This window comes from Anguilla rostrata, chromosome 1 (assembly GCF_018555375.3).
Source record: "Anguilla rostrata isolate EN2019 chromosome 1, ASM1855537v3, whole genome shotgun sequence".
Classification (NCBI taxonomy): Eukaryota; Metazoa; Chordata; class Actinopteri; order Anguilliformes; family Anguillidae; genus Anguilla; species Anguilla rostrata.
In genome coordinates, this window is record NC_057933.1 from 30,295,017 (window position 1) to 30,317,109 (window position 22,093).

Genomic DNA, 22,093 nt, shown 5'->3' on the forward strand with positions numbered 1-22,093 from the left:
TTCAGTTTCGTTCTCTATGGCGGTGCCAATGGCGAGAAGCGGTAATTGCAGGTGTGTTTTTGGACCTCACTTCCCATAGATCCAACCGGATCCAACCAGTGTCGCCTGTGTGACGTCAGTCAGTTGGCACGCCAACTATAACACTTACTATTTACTGAATAAAAAACGGTTGTTATAAAAGTAACGTTATGTACATACGCATTCGTTGTCTAACATTAGGCTAACTCAAGATGTCTTTACACTGCCGAGCCTGGTTAAAATGCCGTAGCAAACCTGGGGTAGAATTAGAATTAGTGATGATCAATTTCTGCAAACGTTCTTTATCCACCTTTTGCCTGGTATGAACATCTTTACACTGCAGGGAAGAATTTGCGGGATTCGCTGTGGCTCGTGCAATTATGTATCTCGTGCACAATAAGCAGTCTTTTTCGTGAATGATTGTTGTGTGGTATTTTTGAAACAATTGCCTTGCAAAATGTTACCCCTGGTGTTTCTGGTTTTGCTAGCTAAACTTTTCGAGAATAAAGTTGAGCTGGGTGTTAAATTAGCAATCAGAACAAGAAGAATAAAACAAAAACAAAGGAGATTTCATCAAAAATGGCATAAAGGATGAAGGAACATATGAGGAAGCGTAATAAAATAATAACAATGCTAATCCATACTCCCGTATTCTTTTATTTAGTTTTCTCCTGCATGACGTCTTCAGAAATCAGACCCGGCTCTGCTCCACATACCCCGGCTTTATTCCGATCATTATAATATATTGATGAACTCGATGGCAATGTAAATAACGGTTAATGATTCGCAACAAGACTGGGTGCAACTTGCAAAATTCCAAGATGTCTGATTGTAAACGTTCTAAAACTGCACTTGGCGATTTGACAAGGACAGTCTTTTAAAACCTCAGGGCAGGCAACGGCTCTGCTACTAGCCAGTTCACACCGCTGCAATTTTCTCTGCAACATTCTAAAACCGTTTCGCCTCATTGCGAATCATTGATCTGAACTGGCCTTAACCCTCTGGGGTCTAAGGGTGAAATGAGGCACACTGGTGATTGTGCGATGCTCTGACATTTGTGTAAATTTCATCAACTTTATATACAGTGATTCCAAAGTGTTTCATATCTTTGTTTTCAGCACAGACTCAGCTACAATAATATGGCCGCAAGTAATAGGTCATAATCATGTGTGGATTGTAAACTGCTCTAAAAACACACAAACTGTAAACAGTATAGTTTGAACATGCACAGGAATGTTGTAATAAAGCACACTGAACAATTGTGAATAAGACTTTTGGTCACTGAAATGTGTTCATCAAGGTCTTGGGTATCAAAAGATGACAAAATATTTTAGCAATGAGAAATATAAAATACATTGCTAAAAGTTAGTGTTGTGACTACTATTTTTCAACATCAGGTGAGAATGGGAGGGCAAATGGCCTTTCTGTAATGAATATGCATTGGGTAGGACGACCTGCCAGCTAAGTAGGCTATTCACACCTGGCCGCATGCCTCCCCACCACTAAGACAAAGACTCAGTGAGCCATTTAGAAGACAGAAACAAAGACATCTTTTTATTTTCAGAACCTTTATTGAAGCAAACTATACGCATGGAAGATGAGATGAGACTGGTGTACTCTTGCAACGCTTGCGTGGCCTCTTAGCTAGTGGTGAACTAGGCCGTGTTTCCTGATCAGCATCTCTGTAAATATGATAAAAACAAAATTGTTAGGAAATGTGACATCAAATCAAACTTTATTTATATAGCACATTTCCTTCAACAGGTGAAAATTAAATGTGCTTTACAAAAAAGGGGAAAACCACTAACTAATGAAAACAAAACTTAGGAAATGTGACATGGTTACATCATATACAAACAAAGAACCAAACAAACACAACCAGACGCAGAGAGGTAGCCTATAATTTTGAGAAGCAATGGTTAGAATCGTTCGTAGTGTGGGAATTTACAAGCGCGCATATTAGTGAATATTCCTACAAACACACAGAGAATGTAATACAGCACACATTTACAAATAATGCAAGCTATCAACGAAACAACATTAGCTAAACGAAATAAACATTGATATTCCAGCTCAACTACACGCAACTCATCAATAACAATGCCTCAATCTGAAGTAGGCTAGGTCTGTTTAGCTAAGTGGTTATTATATTGCTATTTCCCGAATTTACTTACAGTATGCTAATATCGATTGTGCGAGGACATCAGTTTTAGAATCATAGCCACGCCACGGGCTATTTATTACCAATATGATCGAAAAACATACAGTCTACCTGATACTTCTAACACAACCAGACGCAATGCATCTATGCAATAGCCTATGCAAGATGCAATAGTTCGAATCGTTCGTAGTGTGGGAATTTACAAACGTGCATATTGCTGGATATTCCTACAAACACACAGATACGTTGCAATACAGTACACATATTTACCAATATGATCATAAGAAATATACTTACGCATGAAGTTGATCCTCAGCTGGATCAGTTCGCTGTTCGAAATGACACCGCTCTTCATCAGTGTCGGCTTCCGGACGGACCATTTTCCAAAATTAAATGAAATGTTCACCTCAAAAGAAGTGAATTAGGTGACACGTTGACATTCTATCCCGCTTTCGCAGACTTGGCATTTCTCACATGGATCTCGCATCGCCTCTTCTTTAGTCTCCTTCTATGGAGAGTAATTATAATGTTGTTAACATGTGAATGTGATTTGGGCGGACTTCCTGCTGAGCGAAATTCACATAGTAATGAGTAAAGTTTAACGAAGCATACATGATCTAATTAATCAAATTTAGAACATTTAAAACAATTCATATTATTTGCCAATGGGCGCATTGGAAAGTCACGATTCTAAGGTTTCTGTCAATGTTTTTGTTGCGTCTGTATGATAACAGCACGTGAAGTTAATCATCCAAATAGAAACGAAAGTAAATTTCATCTTGTCGAGCTCCGCCGGCGGAGCTCTCGACCCCAGAGGGTTAAGTTAGCTACACTGCAACGTTGCAACAAGGTAGCATTGCATTCGAGAGACGGTTTGCGAGGTCGGTACCGGTCGGTAGCGTTAGCTAGTGTTTTTTTCTAATTGTTAGCTGACATTAGATTGTGTTAATTACATTAGCTAGCTAGCTAACGCAATGTTACCTGATATGAGAGATGGATGCTGTGCGCAACGTTGTCTAAACTAATGTTGTCTTTCTTGACATGGTCCGGTAGCTAGCGTTAGCTGTGCAAATAGCTATGTAATTTAGTAAAGTTACATTGTTATTAAATGTGATACGAAATCTACATCAACAAATAATATGATCTCTCATGTTACACAAAAACTTTTTAGGGTTCCATAACTCCCCCAACCCCCCTTTCTCTGTTATTGTAACGCATGCAGACACCGGAAAAAACAGTACGCCGCTCACACACAAGTGAGTTTAAGAGCGAGCCTGTTGCGTTAGTTCCGCCTACCCTCTCTAGCGGACCACCCACTGATGGGTGATGAAAAACGCGTCACTAACTGTGCGCCACTTGTGATTTTTTCCCGGGAATGTCGCCACAGACACCAAGTTTTTTAATCATGAATTATGATAATAATAATTGTATAAATTAATATAAAAATAGGCTCAATCACCATTGTGTTACCCAATGCAGCGATAGATAGTGACTTAAAAGACATTTATTTTAATGAAAATCTTCGAGATTATTACTTTAACGTTACCCAGTATTTTTTTAATGACTTTTGTTAAGCGCATGGGATTACTGATGTTATCAGCCATATTAGCAAACGTCAATATAACCTTATATTCGACTTCCATCCGCCTAGATTTGTGTGCCATGCTTGATTCTCCTCCTGTATCGTCAGAGTCTGACTCCCTCCCTTTCAGTTTATTTGTGGCAGTAACCACTTGAGACCATTCCTCGCTATCCCATATTATTGCAGAATCTCCTTCATCCGAATCGCCCGACTCCATCCTCTCCAGTCACAGCACAGCCGTCATTAACCCGCCACATCAACCCTGCTCTCTGGTCCATGCTAGTTGGAGTGTGGCTGGCTTGCTTGAACGCCTTCTGGACTCCCGGCTGTGAACTTGAGCAGCTGTCCAATCAATAAGCATCGCGATAAGCATCGCGCACCAATCAGAGAGTAATTTAAGATGCAACTTCATGGAAACACCCATATGAAACACCCGGTTTTCAAATACTCAGCTATCTTCTAGAGTCAAAGTTGTTCGCTTGGTTTAACCATTACTATACCAGAAAGACTTTGACCATAATATGTTCGCCTGTTCATCTCTGTTGCTGTCGCAGTGTTTTGGTGTGAGAATTGTTTGGGCAGCGTGAGAGCATGAGACTGAATGTGAAAGCGTGTGTCACACGCCAGGAGCGTGAGAGTTGGCAACCTTGCTTTGTGTCTTGTCGGCTTTTGAACAGCAAATGTAGCTTAGCTGAATTGCAAAAGGAATGCAGATAGTATTTTTTTTCCTCAAGTATTTTTCAAAAGGCCTACTGCCCCCTTGGTTGTGCCTTGACAACCATATACACTCAGCATTCCATTAGCCACTTGACTAGCACCATTCTTCACTGTGCTGAAGATGAAATCCAAATTTCAACAAGAAATGATATTGTAGGCATCCAACTTAAAATTTGTGCTGAAAAAATAAGAGAAATGCATCCAGTTAAAAAACAGAATACAATAGAACTATGCTCTTACTAAGCAAACTTATTCTGCAAAGAAGAACTCATTACTTCAGAACATGTCTACATGCAACAAGTCCCACCTCCGAAAATGGTTGTACAGAACTTACATAATCAGTTATTGGGGTCAATGCAATGCATGTTCAGAGCGTTCTCTATATATTCCGAATAATGTTCCCAATCCTCAAATATAAAGATCAACAAATCTCTGTAAATTGTGTGTTTTCATCCAACAGTGGTATTGATCAAAGACAAATTTGTTTTGCTCCATGTGACAGGATAATGTCTGTATTACTGTTGCAATCCCTCCCAGACAGACTGACCACAGCCATTGTTCTGGTGCATTTTCATTGTATAAAGAAGTGTGTGCTTTGTGATTTTGGAGATAGAGTGGGTTCTGTGCTGGTTTAGTTTTGGGCACTGATGGCGATTGCCAATTATGGCTGTGACACATTTGTAGAGACCATCGCCCTGAAGTGGGTTGAACTCCTGCAACAATTGGACATATACAAAGACCAGCCCCAGACAACTGTGTCCCAGACTGCAGGTCACAGTGTAACTAGTGACAGATACACCATCCTTGCAGCTGCTGGGTCTGACCAGGGTTGGTACTGGTGTGAAGGACAGAGAGAGTCCAGACCACCCTTTTCCCGGTGCAGTGCTATAGTCACTCTCACTGTTAAAGGCAAGTCATGATCAGTGCTGGATATGTGTGCGTCAGATCAGAGAGCAGAGACCAGGGATATATAGAGTATCACAAGGGGGAGGCACTGAGGGAAGAATTGGGTAAAAATGATAGCAAGGAGAGAATGAGGCTCAATGACAGCAAGCATTGGCAGAGCTACCACGTGCAACCAGAAAATCACTGGTCTGAACCCTTCACTGTTTTATGTGGCAAAGAAAAACCTACTGAATCTTTATTCACTGGCAAAGCTTTCATTTCACACAGATGTTACATTTTAATTGTTCCCAGTACAAATAAAGACAGAATTTTGTGAGTTTCTCACAACAGGTTCCATCTTGATCAGCATGCAGTGAATCAGAGCAGTCTCAGTTCAATTAAACACTCATCTTCCATAGGCTGGGAGCACTGTGGCTGAGGGCAATGTGCACTTTTTAACAGCTACAGAACTGCTCACACCAAATACAAAATGTTCATGGTAAATTGGAAACTAATCATTTTAGCTTCTCACTAAAATGTATTTATTTCTTAGTTTACTTAGATACTGATTGCTGTATGAGATTGTGGGTTACAGGCAAAAGTGATAGAATTGATTTTATTTATTTAACCTTTGATAAACCATGAATTGAGATTATGTGAACAGAGACCTGACCAAGATGGCAGCAGACATTTTTCTTTTATTTTACATCTCTTATACCATTGCTACAACTGAAATACATGGAAAAACTAATAAAATGGCATTTAAAAAACTTTTAATTAAGTACAAAACTAAAACCATTATCTATACATCCACTAAATAAATAATCTTCCTCTGCTAGATGGCACTAGAGTATGGATTATACAGAGTTGTCTATCACTAGCCAATGAGCTATCAAAAACATAAGAAAAGAGAAAAAACATTTAACAATGATAACAAAGTACACATTTACTATTGGTATGATGCATTTAGCTACCTGTATCATGAGCAGATAGCCAGTGTTATTTACTCAATAACTGTACTATGTTAATATTATCCAATTTAATAAATTATACACCTCTGACCACGAAAATGCTTAGCTAGAGGTAATGTGTTAAAATGCTGGATAAACATGCTTATCCTGATCAGGGTTGCGGGGGGAGCTGGAGCCTATCCCAGCGTGCATTGGGCAAGAGGCAGAAATACACCCTGGACAGGCCACCAATCTATTACAGGGCACACACACCATTCACTCACCCACTCATACCTATGGGCAATTTGGAGTCTCCAATCAGCCTACCTGCATGTCTTTGGACTGTGGGAGGAAACCCACATGGAGAACATGCAAACTCCACACAGAAAGGCCCCAAGCTGAGATTTGAAGATACAACCTTCTTGCTGAGGCGACAGTGCTACCCACTGCACCATCATGCCGCCTATATATATAAGCTATAAGTTGTTAGCCCATTACTTGTTCCCTGAAAAAGGCCTTTTTTATAACTCTGAAATTTACATTATTTTTCAGTTTTTGGTAACCTAAACTTTTTTTTTAAACCTCAGGTCATGGACTGGACTTGAACTGCTTAAATTTCAATAAAACTGGAAAAATGGGGGTGTTATAAAAGTGTTGACTGGTAGTGTGTATATATATATATATATATATATATATATATATATATATATATATATATATAATTAAGAATTAAATTTAACAATAAAATCACTGGATCACACTACTCAGAACTGACATTAGTAATTTTACAGCCTAGTGTAGCCGTTTACTAGAAGTGGTCCCGTCAATTGTTTTATCTGGTTGATTCTGCCAGTTTGGCTACAAGGGCGCGTAGGAAAATGGGAGACACTTATGGATAGCATTTATTTACTTATATGGTCATGAAGTCCATGGGTTGGGTCCAGGTCGTCCACTAAACTGTCAGTGAGAAAAATGCTGCAACCCCTCATGCAAGCTGATAAACATCACAATAAAAAATAATCCTGAGCTCTCAAACGTTCTTCGTTCCATGTAAGCACACTAATCCAGCTTCTGTGCGGAGTATTTACATCGCAGGTTCCACGTTCTCTTCAGTGTATTTGACAGCTGCTTCATTAGATGACCCTGCACGTCAACAAACATGTAAAAAATTCAACAGATGAGAGAACTGTGAGTGAGAATGAACAAAGTAAATATGCATCCCAGTAAAATGACATCACCTGATCTCCGGCACCATTTCACGCACAGAATAATGGAGGCTAACAGGAGAGGGGCAGAGCCCAGACCAAACACCAGTCTGTCTATAGAGAGAGATATAGATTAGTCCTATATATAGCTATATGTTGCTTGCATATTGTTAGACAGTCCAGATCAGTGGTTCTCAACTCGGGCCAGAAAGGGCTGGTGTGGGTGCAGGCTTTTGTTCCAACCAAGCAGTTGCACACCAGATTCTACTAATCAAGGTCCTTAGTAAAGACTCCAAAGGTTGATTAGTAGAATCAGGTGTGTAACTGCTTGGTTGGAACAAAAGCCTGCACCCACACCGGCCCTTTCTGGCCCGAGTTGAGAACCACTGATCTAAATGAAAGCATCTGGTAAATGAATGCCATGTCCTAGAAAGCAGTGTAAACATATTAAGGATTAAGTGCCATATCTAAACTGACTTGCCTGAGACTGCAGTCAGAGTGATGGAGTCACTTCGCTGTGATGTCACATTCCTCCCCTCCAGCCTTCCCTCACACCAGTACTGCCCCTGCTCAGACCCAGCAGCACCAGAGATGGTTACATTGTACTCCTTAGTGAAGGATATGGCTGTCTGGGGCTGCTCTTTGTACCAGAAATATGTCCAGTTGCTGTAGGAGTCCACCACACACTTCAGGGTGACAGTCTCTCCAGTATACAGTGGGCGCAATTTTGGCTCTATAGTCAGAGTAGCCTTAGGTAGTGCTGTGGATGCAGACAGACTAGGTCACATTTCTGGTGTCATGCCAACAAAATTTGGAGAAAAAAAAATCTGTTTTATTTCTATTTTCAGTGATACTTCTAAAAGATATTCATGACTCAGTCGTGAATCCTAAACGTTATGATACCAGTAAGAAACAGGATCCCAGAATCATCACAGGAGAAATAATATGGCTTTACAGTTAGACTCAGTACATTATTGGATTTTGCAAGCTTTACACAATGAAGAGAACCAGTCAGCACTCACCTGATACCTGTATGTGGACTGGGTAACTGTACTCTGTGTACCAGACTGGGTTTCCTCTCCCAGCTCTACAAAAGTACTCTGCTGTGTGTGCAAGAGCAGCAGTGTGCAAACTTTTGGCTGTACTGGCAATAAGGGCAATATCATATGATCCAGTTCCTTTCTGTATCGTCTTGTACCAGTAATATTCCCAGCCAGCAGATGTCACTGTAACCTCACAAAAGAGTCTGACAGTTTCGCCTGCATATATCTGCTTGAGTGGAGAGATGGTCAGGACAGGCCGGGGTTTGTCTGCAACAGCGAGAACAGAACAATTCTGTACCCCATCTTCGTAATAATGGTTTCATCAAATACACAAAGCAAACTGATTCAGCATGTGATGGACTCAAAATGGCCTTGGGTGGTGCTGTGAAGATGAACAGTCTGGGTCACAGGTCTAACTGTTAGCATAACATAGACAAGGCTACAGAGGGACAATCATTCTTTGACTAGGGTTAATTCAATGCAGTAGGATTTCACATTCTATGAGAACAGATAAAATGGGCTACATTCTGTGGATTTAAATATGTAAAATACTAACAAGAGAAACAAGACAGAGTGTGACAGTCAGAAATTAAAGACAGGAATAGGTGGCACAACCAGCCTATTTAGTGAACGTGTGTAAATGAGATATTTCACTGAAGTAAAGAAACTGGTACCAGAAACATAAATGTGCTTTGGGCCAGACTAAATCACCTGATGGGCAGTTTTGACTCACCTGACACAGACAGTGTAACATCATCACTGTATAAATAGTAATCAGTGCACTTGTATGAACCATTGTGGGCTTCAGTAACAGATGAGATAGTGTATGTGTCGTCAGTCCATTTTGGAGTTTTGTAAACTTGGGTCCAATTGTGTGGTTTAGTTTTATACCATGTGAATCCGCTCCTTATGCCTTTCTGTCCAAAACACCTGAGTCTGACAGTCTCTCCAGTGAATATCAGAGGCGAGTTAGGATGCAGAGTCAGTACAGGCCTTGGGTGCCCTGTACAAACAGAACATCCACCATGTAAGTACACATGTTTTAATACTTCCAGTCAAGTTAATAGTGTCCTGATTAATAATGTGGCTCCATAAGTTAAAAACATTAAAGATCTGCTTCTGTTAGCAACCTCTGTATCAAACCCTTTTGTAGGATGTGCCTTGACTCTCACAGATCCAGACATCACTGTCCACATATGCCGTCAAATTCAACATCTCATAATGCTGTTCTACAGACTTATTGTGAATGCTGACATTGTTATACATTGTTTACATTTTTATGAACTATCATTGCTGTTTGAATATTTTTTGTCTGAGATGAAATAGTAACAGAAGGTGGTTTTGTCTGAAAATCTATGAGCTCTAACTCACCCAATCTGATCAGTAGACTCAGCACTGCAACAGAGAACAGTCAGGAATCATTAACAGGACCAATATAATGGCCAACGAAATGCATGAATGAAGTACAAGAGAAAACAACACAACAACATATACACAGATCAGCCACAACATTAAAACTGCCTGCCTAATATTGTGTAGGTCCTCATCGTGCCGCCAAAACAGCTCTGACCCGTCGAGAGTTTTTAAAATCATGTGTAAATAATTCACCCTCTAACAATCTTAGCTTTTTGTAGCCCTGAAGCAAATAATAATGTAATAAACTACCACTATTGTAATAACTCCCAATAATGTAATCCATTTTTAATGTAAAAATTTTAATGTAATAAAAACCAATAATGTAATAAGTAGTAGTAGTAGTAGAAACTCTAGAATAACAGTCCCCTATATCAGAACTGCTGGGTCACTGTCTTCTTTTAAATCTCATTTAAAGACACATTTCTATAGGCTTGTTATTAAGGATTCATCTTAAACATTTTATTGGGTGTTTTATTGTTTGTATGTCAATGTATTATTACTGTTATTTTAGGTCTGATCCTGTTGTCTTTTTCCATTTCATATTTCTTAATATTCTCATTTTATCTTTTTTTTTTTGTCTGTAAAGCACTTTGTGCTGTATTACTTTAAATATGCTATATATGGAATTAATCACAAAAAAACTATGTTTTAAATGAAATGTTTGCATTTGTCAAATGAGCCCTAACTGATCAGCCCTAACACTAATCAATCAGCTCTCTATCAAGGTGTATCAGCATGGATCTTTGACAACTGCTACAGCTCTGTTTATGTATACTGTACCCTGTTTGTTGTCTAATGTTAGACGACATGTACTAAACCCTGGGTAGATTGCTTAATATTCAAACTTTCTCTCAAAGAGCCTAATTCATACTCTTAAGACTGGAGGGAATATTGTGGTAGGGTGGGCGTGGTTTTGCGTTGGCTGCAGAGAGAGAGTGGGCGGGGCGGCTCTCGGAACTCTGCGCCACGGCTGTTGGGGTTTATTAATCAGCACGGATAGTTAATTGTTTGATTGATTGACGATGTGCTGATTACCTCGACAGTGAGCCTGGACGTTTAAAAGCGGCTCGACAGAGAGAGAAGCGGGAGAACTGGAGGAGGAAGAAGAGCTGACGGGCAGTCAGCCGTGAATTGTAACATATACCTTGTGTATTGTGTATTGCGAACAGAAAGCCGCGTGGCGGCCGGAAAATAAAAAGACGCAGTCGCGTCCTGAAAAAGAACTTGTCTCTCTCTCATCTCTCAAACGAGCGGTAGCACTCAGTTTGCTACAGTGGTGGCCCGTACGGGGAGACGGCAGGAAGAGAGAGAGAGAGAAGGTCAGAGATGGACCCAAACCGGAGCGAGACGGCGCAGCCTCTCGTAGCGCTGGCGAGGATGCTGGAGGGGATGGCCCAGATGCAGGAGCGGCAGGCGGCCGTACACGCAGAGCAGATGGAGGCTCTGCGTGCACAAGCCTCCCTCCAGACCCAGGCGCTGCGACAGCTGGCTGCCGCCGGGGAAACCAGCTCCCGGGACCCGCCGTCCCGATCCCCTCTCCGGATCCACATACCAAAAATGACCGCCGACGATGACATCCAGGCCTTCGTGGAAAGTTTTGAGGTGGCAGCGGAGGCGTGTCAGTGGCCCCACGAGGAGTGGGTTGTACACCTCCTGCCCCTTTTAACTGGGGAAGCCCAGCAGGCGGCGCATGGACTGCCGCCCGGAGCCCGGGCGGATTACAAGATTGTGAAGAGGGCGATCCTGGACCGACTGGGCTGCAGCCCGGAGGATTACCGGCGCCGGTTCCGGACGGCGAAACTGGTGGCGGAGGACCGTCCCTTCGCATACGCCCAAAGGCTAACCCACATGGCCCGGCGTTGGCTGCAACCAGAGACCCGGTCCGCCGGGGGCGTGGTGGAGCAGGTTATACTGGAACAGTTCCTGGAAGGGTTGCCGGAGGGAACGGCCAATTGGGTGCGCTGCCATCGCCCAACCAACCTAGAGGGGGCGGTTACCCTGGCGGAGGACCACCTAGTGCTATACCCCAGCGCCCAGCAGCAAGCACGGCCGGAACCGGCGCCTAGGAGGAGACCCCCTCCTCGTGCTGGCCCCTTCCCTGTCCCCCGGGCTCTGCCCCCTCCCTTTCCTCAAACTAATTCCCCCCTTTTTTCCGATTCCCTCTCCAGGTCCAGGCTCAGTGGCGGGGGGCTCCGGCTCGCAGAGGGCGCCTCAGACGCTCGGACCGGGGTGTTGGCGGTGCGGACAGCTGGGTCACCTGCGCCGCGATTGTCCACTTATGGAAGTGGGGCAGGTGGTCCGGGTGGTCGGGCCGCCCACTTCCGCTCCCGATCAGGAGGGAGCGTACTGCATCCCGGTAAGGGTGCAAGGGAGTGAACACCGGGCGCTGTTGGATTCAGGGGCTATGCAGTCCCTGATCCAGCAAAACCTGGTTCGAACCGAGGCATTGGTAAAGGCACCCTGGGTTTCCATTCGGTGTGTGCATGGAGATGTGCACAAGTATCCGGTAGTACCCGTGGAAATTTGTTACCAGGGAAAAACGCATATTGTGAAGGCTGCGGTTAGCTCCCGGCTTGCGCATCCCCTAATCTTGGGTACTGATTGGGCGGGGTTTAGGGAGATCTCTAGAAACATACTGGGGTTGCGATCACGACCGATAGGGAAGTGTGACGTGTGTGCTGTTGACGGTGGTGACGCAGGGCCGTCCGACACGGCCGGGGCGGGGAGGGACCCAGGCGAGCCTCCGGTTGAGACTCCCCGGGGTCCTGTATTCCAACCCGCGGAGGATTTCCCACTCGAGCAGTCTCGGGACGACACCTTACGCTTTGCCTATGACCAAGTGATGCGGATTGATGGTCAGCAGGTGCGCCCCGATGCAGTACTCTCTCACCCTTATTTTTCTATTATTAGGGACAGGTTGTATCGAGTGTGTCGTGACGCTCAGACCGGTGAAGAAACGACCCAGTTGTTGGTACCCAGAAACCGCCGGGAAATGGTTTTCCAGGCGGCTCATTACAACCCCATGGCAGGGCACTTAGGGTATGATAAGTCACTACACCGAATAATGGCTCGGTTTTACTGGCCGGGCATTTGGGCGGACGTACGTCGGTGGTGTGCGTCCTGTCCCGAATGTCAATTAGTGAACCCCCCGGCCACCCCAAAAGCGCCGTTGCGCCCATACCCTTAATAGAGGTTCCCTTTGACCGAATTGCTATGGACCTCATCGGGCCATTTGAACGGAGCACCCAGGGATACCGTTTCGTGTTGGTCTTGGTGGATTATGCGACCCGGTATCCCGAAGCAGTGCCGTTGCGCAATATTTCAGCTAAGAGTGTTGCGCAAGCTCTGTTTCAAATTATCTCCCGGGTCGGAATCCCGAAAGAGATTCTGACTGATCAGGGCACTTCGTTTATGTCACGTACACTAAATGAGCTATACGGATTACTGGGCGTCCGCTCTATTAGAACCAGTGTATACCATCCCCAAACAGATGGGCTTGTGGAGCGGTTTAATAGAACTCTAAAGTCCATGATTCGAAAGTTCATTCACGACGATAGCCGAAATTGGGATAAGTGGTTAGTCCCTCTATTATTTGCAGTGCGGGAGGTTCCCCAGGCCTCCACGGGATTTTCTCCCTTTGAACTGTTATTCGGTAGAAAACCTCGGGGAATATTGGACCTAGTTAAAGAAAGCTGGGAGGACGGTCCAAGCCCCAGCAAAAATGAGTTGCAATACGTTATGGACCTGCGAGCAAAACTCCATACACTGGGTCGGTTGTCACGGGAGAATTTGCTCGAGGCTCAGGAACGTCAGCAGAGGCACTACAATAGAGGGACGAAACTACGTCAATTCTCGCCGGGAGATAAAGTCCTGGTATTACTTCCAACCTCCAGTACAAAATTACTCGCCAAGTGGCAAGGGCCCTTCGTGGTCACACGACGAGTTGGGGAGGTTGACTATGAGGTGGAGCGTGCTGATAGAGAGGGAGCGAAACAGATTTATCACCTCAATTTATTAAAAGCCTGGAAAGAGGTGGTGGCTGTTTCTCTGGTAACGGTGGATCAGGAGAGGGACGAACTGGGGCCGGAGGTAGTAAATTCAATCAATCAGACCCCACCCCTTTCAGATAGCCACCTCTCGCCAAGTCAGAGAGCAGACCTTGCCATGTTGCAAAAACGGTTTGCGGATGTGTTTTCTCCCCTACCAGGACGCACGAACCTCATACACCACCATATCGACACCCCCCCGGGAGTAACGGTACGTTCCCGCCCCTATAGACTGCCGGAGCACAAAAAGAAATTGGTGCAGGCAGAAATAAAGGCCATGCTGGAGTTGGGTGTAATAGAGGAGTCCCACAGTGCCTGGAATAGCCCCATCGTGCTGGTAAGTAAGCCGGATGGCTCTATTCGGTTCTGTGTGGATTATAGGAAAGTGAATGCTGTGTCACATTTTGATGCCTATCCTATGCCTAGGGTCGACGAGCTCCTGGATCGGCTGGGCACGGCTCGTTTTTTCTCGACACTGGATCTGACTAAGGGCTATTGGCAGATTCCCTTGTCTGCAAAGTCCAAAGAGAAATCGGCTTTCTCCGCTCCGGACGGTTTGTACCAATTCCGAACACTTCCGTTTGGGTTATTCGGGGCCCCAGCCACCTTCCAGCGCCTGATGGATCGGCTGCTGCGTCCGCATGTTATCATCCACAGTAGCAGCTGGGCACAGCATATGCGGCATGTGGGGGCGGTGCTCGAGTCCTTGAGGCAGGCGGGGCTCACGGCTAACCCAAAGAAGTGTGCGATTGGCCGAGCGGAGGTACGGTATTTGGGGTACCACTTGGGAAGTGGACAGGTGCGACCTCTGGTGGATAAAACCGCGGCGATTGCGACCTGTCCACGACCCAAGACGAAAAAAGAGGTAAGGAGGTTCTTGGGGTTGGCCGGCTACTATAGACGGTTTATTCCGGCGTTTTCACAGCTGACCAGCCCCTTGACTGATTTAACTCGCAAAGGTGCCTCAGATCCGGTCCAGTGGACGGAGCCGTGCCAGCGAGCGTTTGAGAGGGTAAAGGAAGCCCTCTGCGGGGAGCCGCTCTTGTTCACCCCTAATTTCTCTCTTCCTTTTATCCTGCAGACCGACGCATCGGACAGAGGGCTGGGGGCTGTTTTGACCCAGCAGGTGGAGGGAGTCGACCGCCCGGTGCTGTACCTCAGCCGCAAACTATCCCAGCGGGAGGCGAGGTACAGCACGGTAGAAAAGGAGTGCCTCGCCATCCGGCGGGCGGTCGGGTCCCTGCGCTACTACCTGCTGGGTCGCCCATTCACCCTCTGTTCGGACCACGCTCCCCTCCAATGGCTCCACCGCATGAAGGATACCAACCCGCGAATCACCCGGTGGTATCTGGCTCTACAACCCTTTAATTTTAAGGTGGTTCATAGGCCGGGGGCGCAGATGGTGGTGGCGGACTTCCTCTCTCGCCCCGAAGGCGGTGGGGGGGGGGTCGGTCATCGGCCGGATGGCTCCCCGGCCTAAGTCGGGCGGTGGGGGTATGTGGTAGGGTGGGCGTGGTTTTGCGTTGGCTGCAGAGAGAGAGTGGGCGGGGCGGCTCTCGGAACTCTGCGCCACGGCTGTTGGGGTTTATTAATCAGCACGGATAGTTAATTGTTTGATTGATTGACGATGTGCTGATTACCTCGACAGTGAGCCTGGACGTTTAAAAGCGGCTCGACAGAGAGAGAAGCGGGAGAACTGGAGGAGGAAGAAGAGCTGACGGGCAGTCAGCCGTGAATTGTAACATATACCTTGTGTATTGTGTATTGCGAACAGAAAGCCGCGTGGCGGCCGGAAAATAAAAAGACGCAGTCGCGTCCTGAAAAAGAACTTGTCTCTCTCTCATCTCTCAAACGAGCGGTAGCACTCAGTTTGCTACAAATATACTTCAAGATTTTGCACTTTTATAACGCATGCTTCATTTCCAACATCACACATGTCCTATTTGAGAACAGAGTGCATACACAGTCACTCAATGGTAGAGTCGCTCACAAATCACTTTTATGGGGAATGAATGTTCTAATGTAGTGTACAGTTGCAATAAAAATTATTCCACCCCTGTGGAAACTGTAAATATTTTTAAATGTATGCTATTTGGAGACTTTAAACTAAAAAAAGCAACATGTATGTCATTTGTGTGTTCTTTTAAAATTCAAAATAAAACTGTATTTTTTAAGATTTCCGAGTAGCACGTAAATTTTGTATTTCAGCCATATAATAAATATTCAACCCCCATTCAATATCACCATTTTTTTAATATTTGCTGGCCTGTAGAGTGACTAAATTTTGTGGAAACACACTTAAGCCCTTAGGAAATCCATAACGATACTCTTTGCTTCACCTGTGATAAACATATAAATCCCACCGATACACTTCTTCACATCAATTTGAAGCTGACTACCAAACATGCCAAAGACAAAGGAACACTCTCAAAAGTTAAGAGAAGAAATTATTTCATTGCATAAAAAAGGCAATGAATACAAAAAGATCTCCAAGATATTTAAAGTTCTAAGAGACACAATTGGCAGCATCATAAGGAAGTTTAAAAGTCATGGAATAGCAGTAAACCTACCTGGACGTGGAAGGAAGAGTAAAGTTACATCAACTGTTATCAGGCACATCGTAAGAACTGCTGAGAAAACCCCTCATATTACTGCCAAAGTCTTACAGGATGACCTTTTGAAAGCTGGAACAAAAGTATCAGTACAGACGATAAGAAGGATATTGAACAAGCAAGCCTTCATAGCCGGACACCTCGCCGCACTCCACTCTTAACCAGTAAGCATATGAAAAATCGACTTGAATATGTAAGACGTCATTTGGATAAGTCTATGGAGTTCTGGGAGAATATTTTATGGAGTCACAAGACAAAACTGGGATTGTTTAGACCCATGGATAATCAGCATGTCTGGCTCAAGAAAGGTGCAGCTTATGACAAGAAAAACACCATCCCCACAGTCAAGTATGGAGGTGGGTCAGTCCTTCTGTGGGGGTGTTTTGCTGCTTGTGGTACTGGCAATCTTCAGCGTGTGACTGAAACCATGGATTCCTTAAAATACCAGGCCATTCTGGAGAAGAATGTGATGCCCTCAGTGCATAAGCTGAAGCTTGGTGATCATTGGACTTTCCAGCAAAACAATGAGCCCAAGCATACATCCAAGTCAACCAAAGCTTGGTTCAGGGAAAGATCTTGGAATGTCCTTGACTGGCCTTCTCAGTCCCCAGATTTAAATCCCATTGAAAATCTTTGGTAAGATTTGAAGAAATCAGTGGCATCACAAAAACCAAAGAATATCAGTGAACTTGAAGCATTTGCACAGGAAGAATGAGCCAAAATTCCAAAAGAGAGGTGTCAGAGGCTTGTGAGCACTTATAGGAAGCGAAGTTATAAAAGCTAATGGTGTTTCCACAAAGTACTGATTTTGGGGGTTGAATAATTTGGTCATTGATTTTTTTAGAGAGAATTTCATTTTTTTCCTCATAACAAATAGTAAACTCAGCTGTATGTTTTCAAAATCACTTGAACATGTTCTAATAAACATGTATTTCTGTTTACAAAGGCCTTAGTTGATACATTGTCATGAAATTTTATTCACATCACAAAGACATCTTATGGGTTAGAAGGGTTGAATCATTTTGATTGCAACTGTATATCTTATCTGTGGAATTTATCAAAATAATAATATGCCGCCATGTTAATACCATGCAAATATTGGGTCCAAAAGAGTATTAAGTCTTGTTCTGCACAAATTAAATATAAACTATTAGCATCTATTAATTCCCCATACAGTGTAAGGCCATTTCAAATGTCATCATGCATATCTTTGGAAAGTTGAGGCCACAAGTTTACATACACCAAGGCTACAGATATTTAAACTCACACCATGTTGACTGTCTCTGTAAACAGTCTGGAGGATTCCAGAAATTGATGTAATGACTTTAGAAGGTTCTGATTGGCCAATTGTCATAATTGTGAGTTCATTGTTACCTGTGGCTGTATTTAAGGGCCTACCTTTAGAACCACTGCCTTTTTGCCGTTGATACCATGGGAAAAGCAACACAGCCAAGACCTCAAAAATAAAATTGTGGACCTCCACAAATCCGGTTCCTCCTTAGGAGCAATTTCTACAGCAGCGACTAGTGAGCTGAAAATTGGTGGGGTGCAAAACTTTCCTTTAAACTAATCATTGATCTCAAACTGTTTTCATTCATTTTCCTTTATTATCAAGTGTGCCAACGATTGGACTAATCAAATGGCGAGTAGCCTAACACAGCGTCTTCATCAAGTAGTCTACACTTAACAAACAAGATACACCAGTCTGTTATCTACCATGTTGCTTTCAGAATAACCAGCAAAAACAAAACCTGCACTTCAAGATTGTTTACAATCTACGCATTGCAGATATTTGCCATGAATACGAGTGCGGAGAAAGAAGTGCATGTATCCACAAATAATGTTGATTAAAAATGTGCACAATTTTGTACTGCAAATGAAGATGAATGTAGGCTATAAGGCTGAGGCTACTCGCTAAAATTGGCTATTTGGGGAGAGCTGGCTATATATGATAGTATTGACTAACCTATTTTGTTGAATAATTGTATTGATACTCAAGGAAAATCAGGGGAAGTTTCCGCCACTGCTTAGTGATTAAAAGGAATTTTTCTAAATCACATTAATCATTTAATCTCCCTAACACAATGCGAAGAACTGTGTGTCACTTTCCAATTGATTAGGCAGATCATTTGCATGCTTGTTAATCACTGAAAATTAATTAAAACATTTTCAGATCAATGATTAGTTTAAAGTAAAGTTTTGCGCCCCACCAATTTTCAGCTCACCAGTCACTACTGAATTTCCAAACTGAAGGTACCACAAGCATCTGTACAAACAATTGTATGCAAATATAAAAATCTTGGGACCACACAGACACTGCATCTTTCCGGAAGGAGGCACAAATTAACTCCCAGGGCCGAACAAACTTTGATCCGAAAGGTTCAACTAAACCCCAAGGCAACAAAGGAACTGGTGAAGGAGTTGGATACATTGCGTACCAACGTATCTACATCCACCATTAAGAGAATCCTACATTTCCATGGCCTGAAAGGCTGTCGCGCAAGGAAGAAGCCCCTACTCCAAGACTGGCATCAAAAAAGCCCGAATGAAGGTTCCAGGGGATCACCATTACGAAGACCTAGCCTTTTGGAGGAGTGTTTTCTGGTCTGATGAAACAAAAATTGAACTGTTTAGCCATAATGATCAGCTCTATGTATAGAGGAAAAAGGGTGAGGCTTTTAACCCAAAGAACACCATCCCAACTGTGAAGCATGGGGGTGGCAGCATGTTGTGGGGGTATTTTGCTGGAAAAGGGACTGGTGCACTTCAGAAAATAGATGGCATCATGTGGAAGGAGGATTATCTAAAAATACTGAAGCAACACCTTAAGACATCATCTAGAAAGTTAAAACTGGGTCACAACTGTGTCTCCAGCAGATGATCCTAAGCACGCCTCCAAAATTGTAACAAAGACAACAAAGCGAAAGCATTGGAGTGGCCTTCACAAAGCCCTGACCTGAATCCCATAGAAGATTTGTGGACTAAACTGAAAAAGCATGTCCAAGCAAGGAGGCCCACAAACCTGTCTGAGTTATACCAGTTCTGTCAGGAATGGGCAAAAATACTGGCAAAGTATTGTGAGAAGCTTGCGGAAGGCTACCCAAGTGTTTGATTCAAGTTAAGCCATTAAAAATGTATGTAAACTTCTGACCCACTGAAAATCCGATATAGTACATAAAAGCTGAACTAAATCTGTCTCTTAGCTATTATTTTGAAATGTCCTCTTATGGAAATAAAGTAGATACCCTAATTGACTTAACACAGGATGGTATGGCAACATGAAATGTATGGAGTTGTGCAAATTGAGTTTGAATGTCTTTAGCCTATGTGTATGTAATCTTTTGGCCTCAACTGTAACACTATTAACATTAGTCTTAGTTATCCATACTAAAAATATTCGTATGGTTTTCAGTGCTCTGAATAGTATGAATTAGGCTCTTTGAGAAAAGATTTGTATCTAATGCAATCTGCCAAGTGGTGAGTACATGTTGCTTGAAGTACACTAGACATATGTACAGGGCTGTAGCAGTTGTCAAAGGTCTGTGCTGACAGACCTTGATGTTAGCATTAGGGCTGATCAGTTTCTTGTCTAGTGTGACTTTTGGCAAATGCAAACATTTCATTTAAACATAGTATATTGTGATTAATTTCATTTGTTTTCCCTGAGAGGTTTAATCAATCCTTTGTATAATTATGCATGTACTGTAACATTGATTGGATATTATTGTCATATGAAATAAAAACAATAATTTATTTATCACACAAAATTTAGATAGCATGGTAGTGTATCAAATGTTCAAGTCATATTTTCAATAAATTCTTCACTATTGATCTGCTCTCTCAGATCAGAGAGTTCCACAAGGAAATCAATCAGACAAACTTTTCAGTGCTGTTGTCCTCAAATTTCTAACCGGACAACATTTTTACCTGTTTATGAAACCAGATTAGGGTAAAACTTTCACTCATTCATTTTGAACCCATACATTAGCTCAGTGGCAGAAGTACAACCTCACTCAATTTTCAATTAAAACAAAAATCTTAAATAACAATAGGTGTTTTCGTTGAATAATGTTGTTCAATGCTAATTCAGACAACTCCAGCTTATACTACACAAACTCAAATATTGTTTGAGTTGAGATATATGCTGAGTTTGACAAAAATCTAATTTCAAAAAATCTAAAATGTAATTTGTATAGCGCTCTGTACAGAGACACTCTGTACAGAGACAAAGATGCTTTACATAAAAACAGGAAATAGCAAAAACTGAGCCCCCCAAAACCAAAAAGTGACTAGATTAATAAGTTAATCGTAACTGGCCTTTTGCTTGTTCTGAAAAAAAACCAAATCATAGATGTGCCAAATTTAAATGTGCCTCAAATCAAGGTATAACACACACCATATCTAAATCTGACGCAAAACTGTATCTCCTTTCTTCTCTATAATTCATTGCTCATTATTCAAGGTACTTGATCTACTGAAGTAAAAGCATATTTCGTCATTCAAGCTAATACTTTTCGTATTAGGTCACATCAGACGAAGGTACCTAAGCATATTTTAGCAAATATGTATTATATAGTCAAAACAGACCTTAAAAAAAAAAAAAAAAAACAAACAAAAAAAAACATACCTGTGTACTAAAAATCATTAGATTATAAAACTGATTTTACATTACTCACCTATCAATGCCACCCTTTGGTTTACCAGCATGATTTCAGTTGTTAAAAGAGTGGCAGAAATAACCTTATAGCTTATGTACAGCACAGCCGGTGCTTTCTTTTCATTCTTGCTTGTGTGACCAGTGAGTTACTAAAAATTCACACCCCTGCAGGCTTCTGTGGTTGTACACTTTCACTTCAAGGTAGGGTTCTTCACATCAAAAGAGTGGCACAAAGAATAAATGACACTTGTTAAAGTTGATCTAGCAGAAGTAAATGACAACCAATAAATGTGGTCTACGTTGTTTGGATAAAGAGATGCATATATATACTGAGTATTCTGCATAATTTTTATTACCTTACTGGTTTAAAATACAAATTATGTCCTAAATATATTTGTCTCAGGCTAACAGTTTCACTGGTACTAATAATTAAACCGGATACAAGGGCTTACCACCCCCCACCCGCCCCCCCCCCCCCCCCTTCTGACTGGACAGGTACATCTGTAGAACATCACCCACGCATTTCCTGTCTACAGAAAAGAAAAACCAGCAACAGCAGAGATCAGAAAACCACAGCTGCTCACAGTGGCAGGTAGAGAATAATGTATCTAGACTTACTACACTAAGCAACGTGTATGGCCTGCTGGTTAAACACTGGATTCCTCTGCATCCTCCAATCGTAGTTTCACTAACTTGTCAGACTCAGTACAGCAAAGCAACCAGCTGATCTGTAGGAACTAAACTACTAAACCTTTCTTAAATTTTGGTCTTAAAAGTATACTACGTAGGATTTTGCAGCCC

The 22,093-nt window shown here is 42.8% G+C and overlaps 2 protein-coding genes across 5 annotated transcripts; one reads left to right on the forward strand and one right to left on the reverse strand.

Moving 5' to 3' along the window:
• Positions 1-7,069: 7,069 nt before the first annotated feature.
• On the reverse strand, positions 7,070-21,427 carry LOC135241820 (low affinity immunoglobulin gamma Fc region receptor III-A-like). 3 transcript variants are annotated; one of them, XM_064312546.1, is made up of 8 exons: positions 21,312-21,427; positions 16,594-16,707; positions 9,933-9,956; positions 9,295-9,564; positions 8,541-8,828; positions 7,996-8,278; positions 7,552-7,628; positions 7,070-7,456 (listed from the first exon to the last, which is right to left on the reverse strand). In XM_064312546.1, the coding sequence occupies exons 2-8, from the start codon at positions 16,640-16,642 to the stop codon at positions 7,398-7,400; spliced, it is 1,050 nt and encodes a 349-aa protein (XP_064168616.1). In that variant the 5' UTR covers positions 16,643-16,707; positions 21,312-21,427; the 3' UTR covers positions 7,070-7,397. The 3 variants fall into 3 exon arrangements, with proteins under 3 accessions (XP_064168616.1, XP_064168600.1, XP_064168608.1); XM_064312530.1 differs by having other exon boundaries at positions 7,070-7,628; XM_064312538.1 differs by lacking the exon at positions 21,312-21,427 and having other exon boundaries at positions 7,070-7,628; positions 16,594-16,742.
• On the forward strand, positions 10,891-15,851 carry LOC135254060 (putative SCAN domain-containing protein SCAND2P). Of its 2 annotated transcripts, none has more exons than XM_064334018.1 (2): positions 10,891-12,333; positions 15,672-15,851. In XM_064334018.1, exons 1-2 carry the CDS (start codon positions 11,304-11,306, stop codon positions 15,686-15,688), a joined length of 1,047 nt encoding a protein of 348 aa, XP_064190088.1. In that variant the 5' UTR covers positions 10,891-11,303; the 3' UTR covers positions 15,689-15,851. The 2 variants fall into 2 exon arrangements, with proteins under 2 accessions (XP_064190088.1, XP_064190080.1); XM_064334010.1 differs by lacking the exon at positions 15,672-15,851 and adding an exon at positions 15,105-15,443.
• Positions 21,428-22,093: the final 666 nt, after the last annotated feature.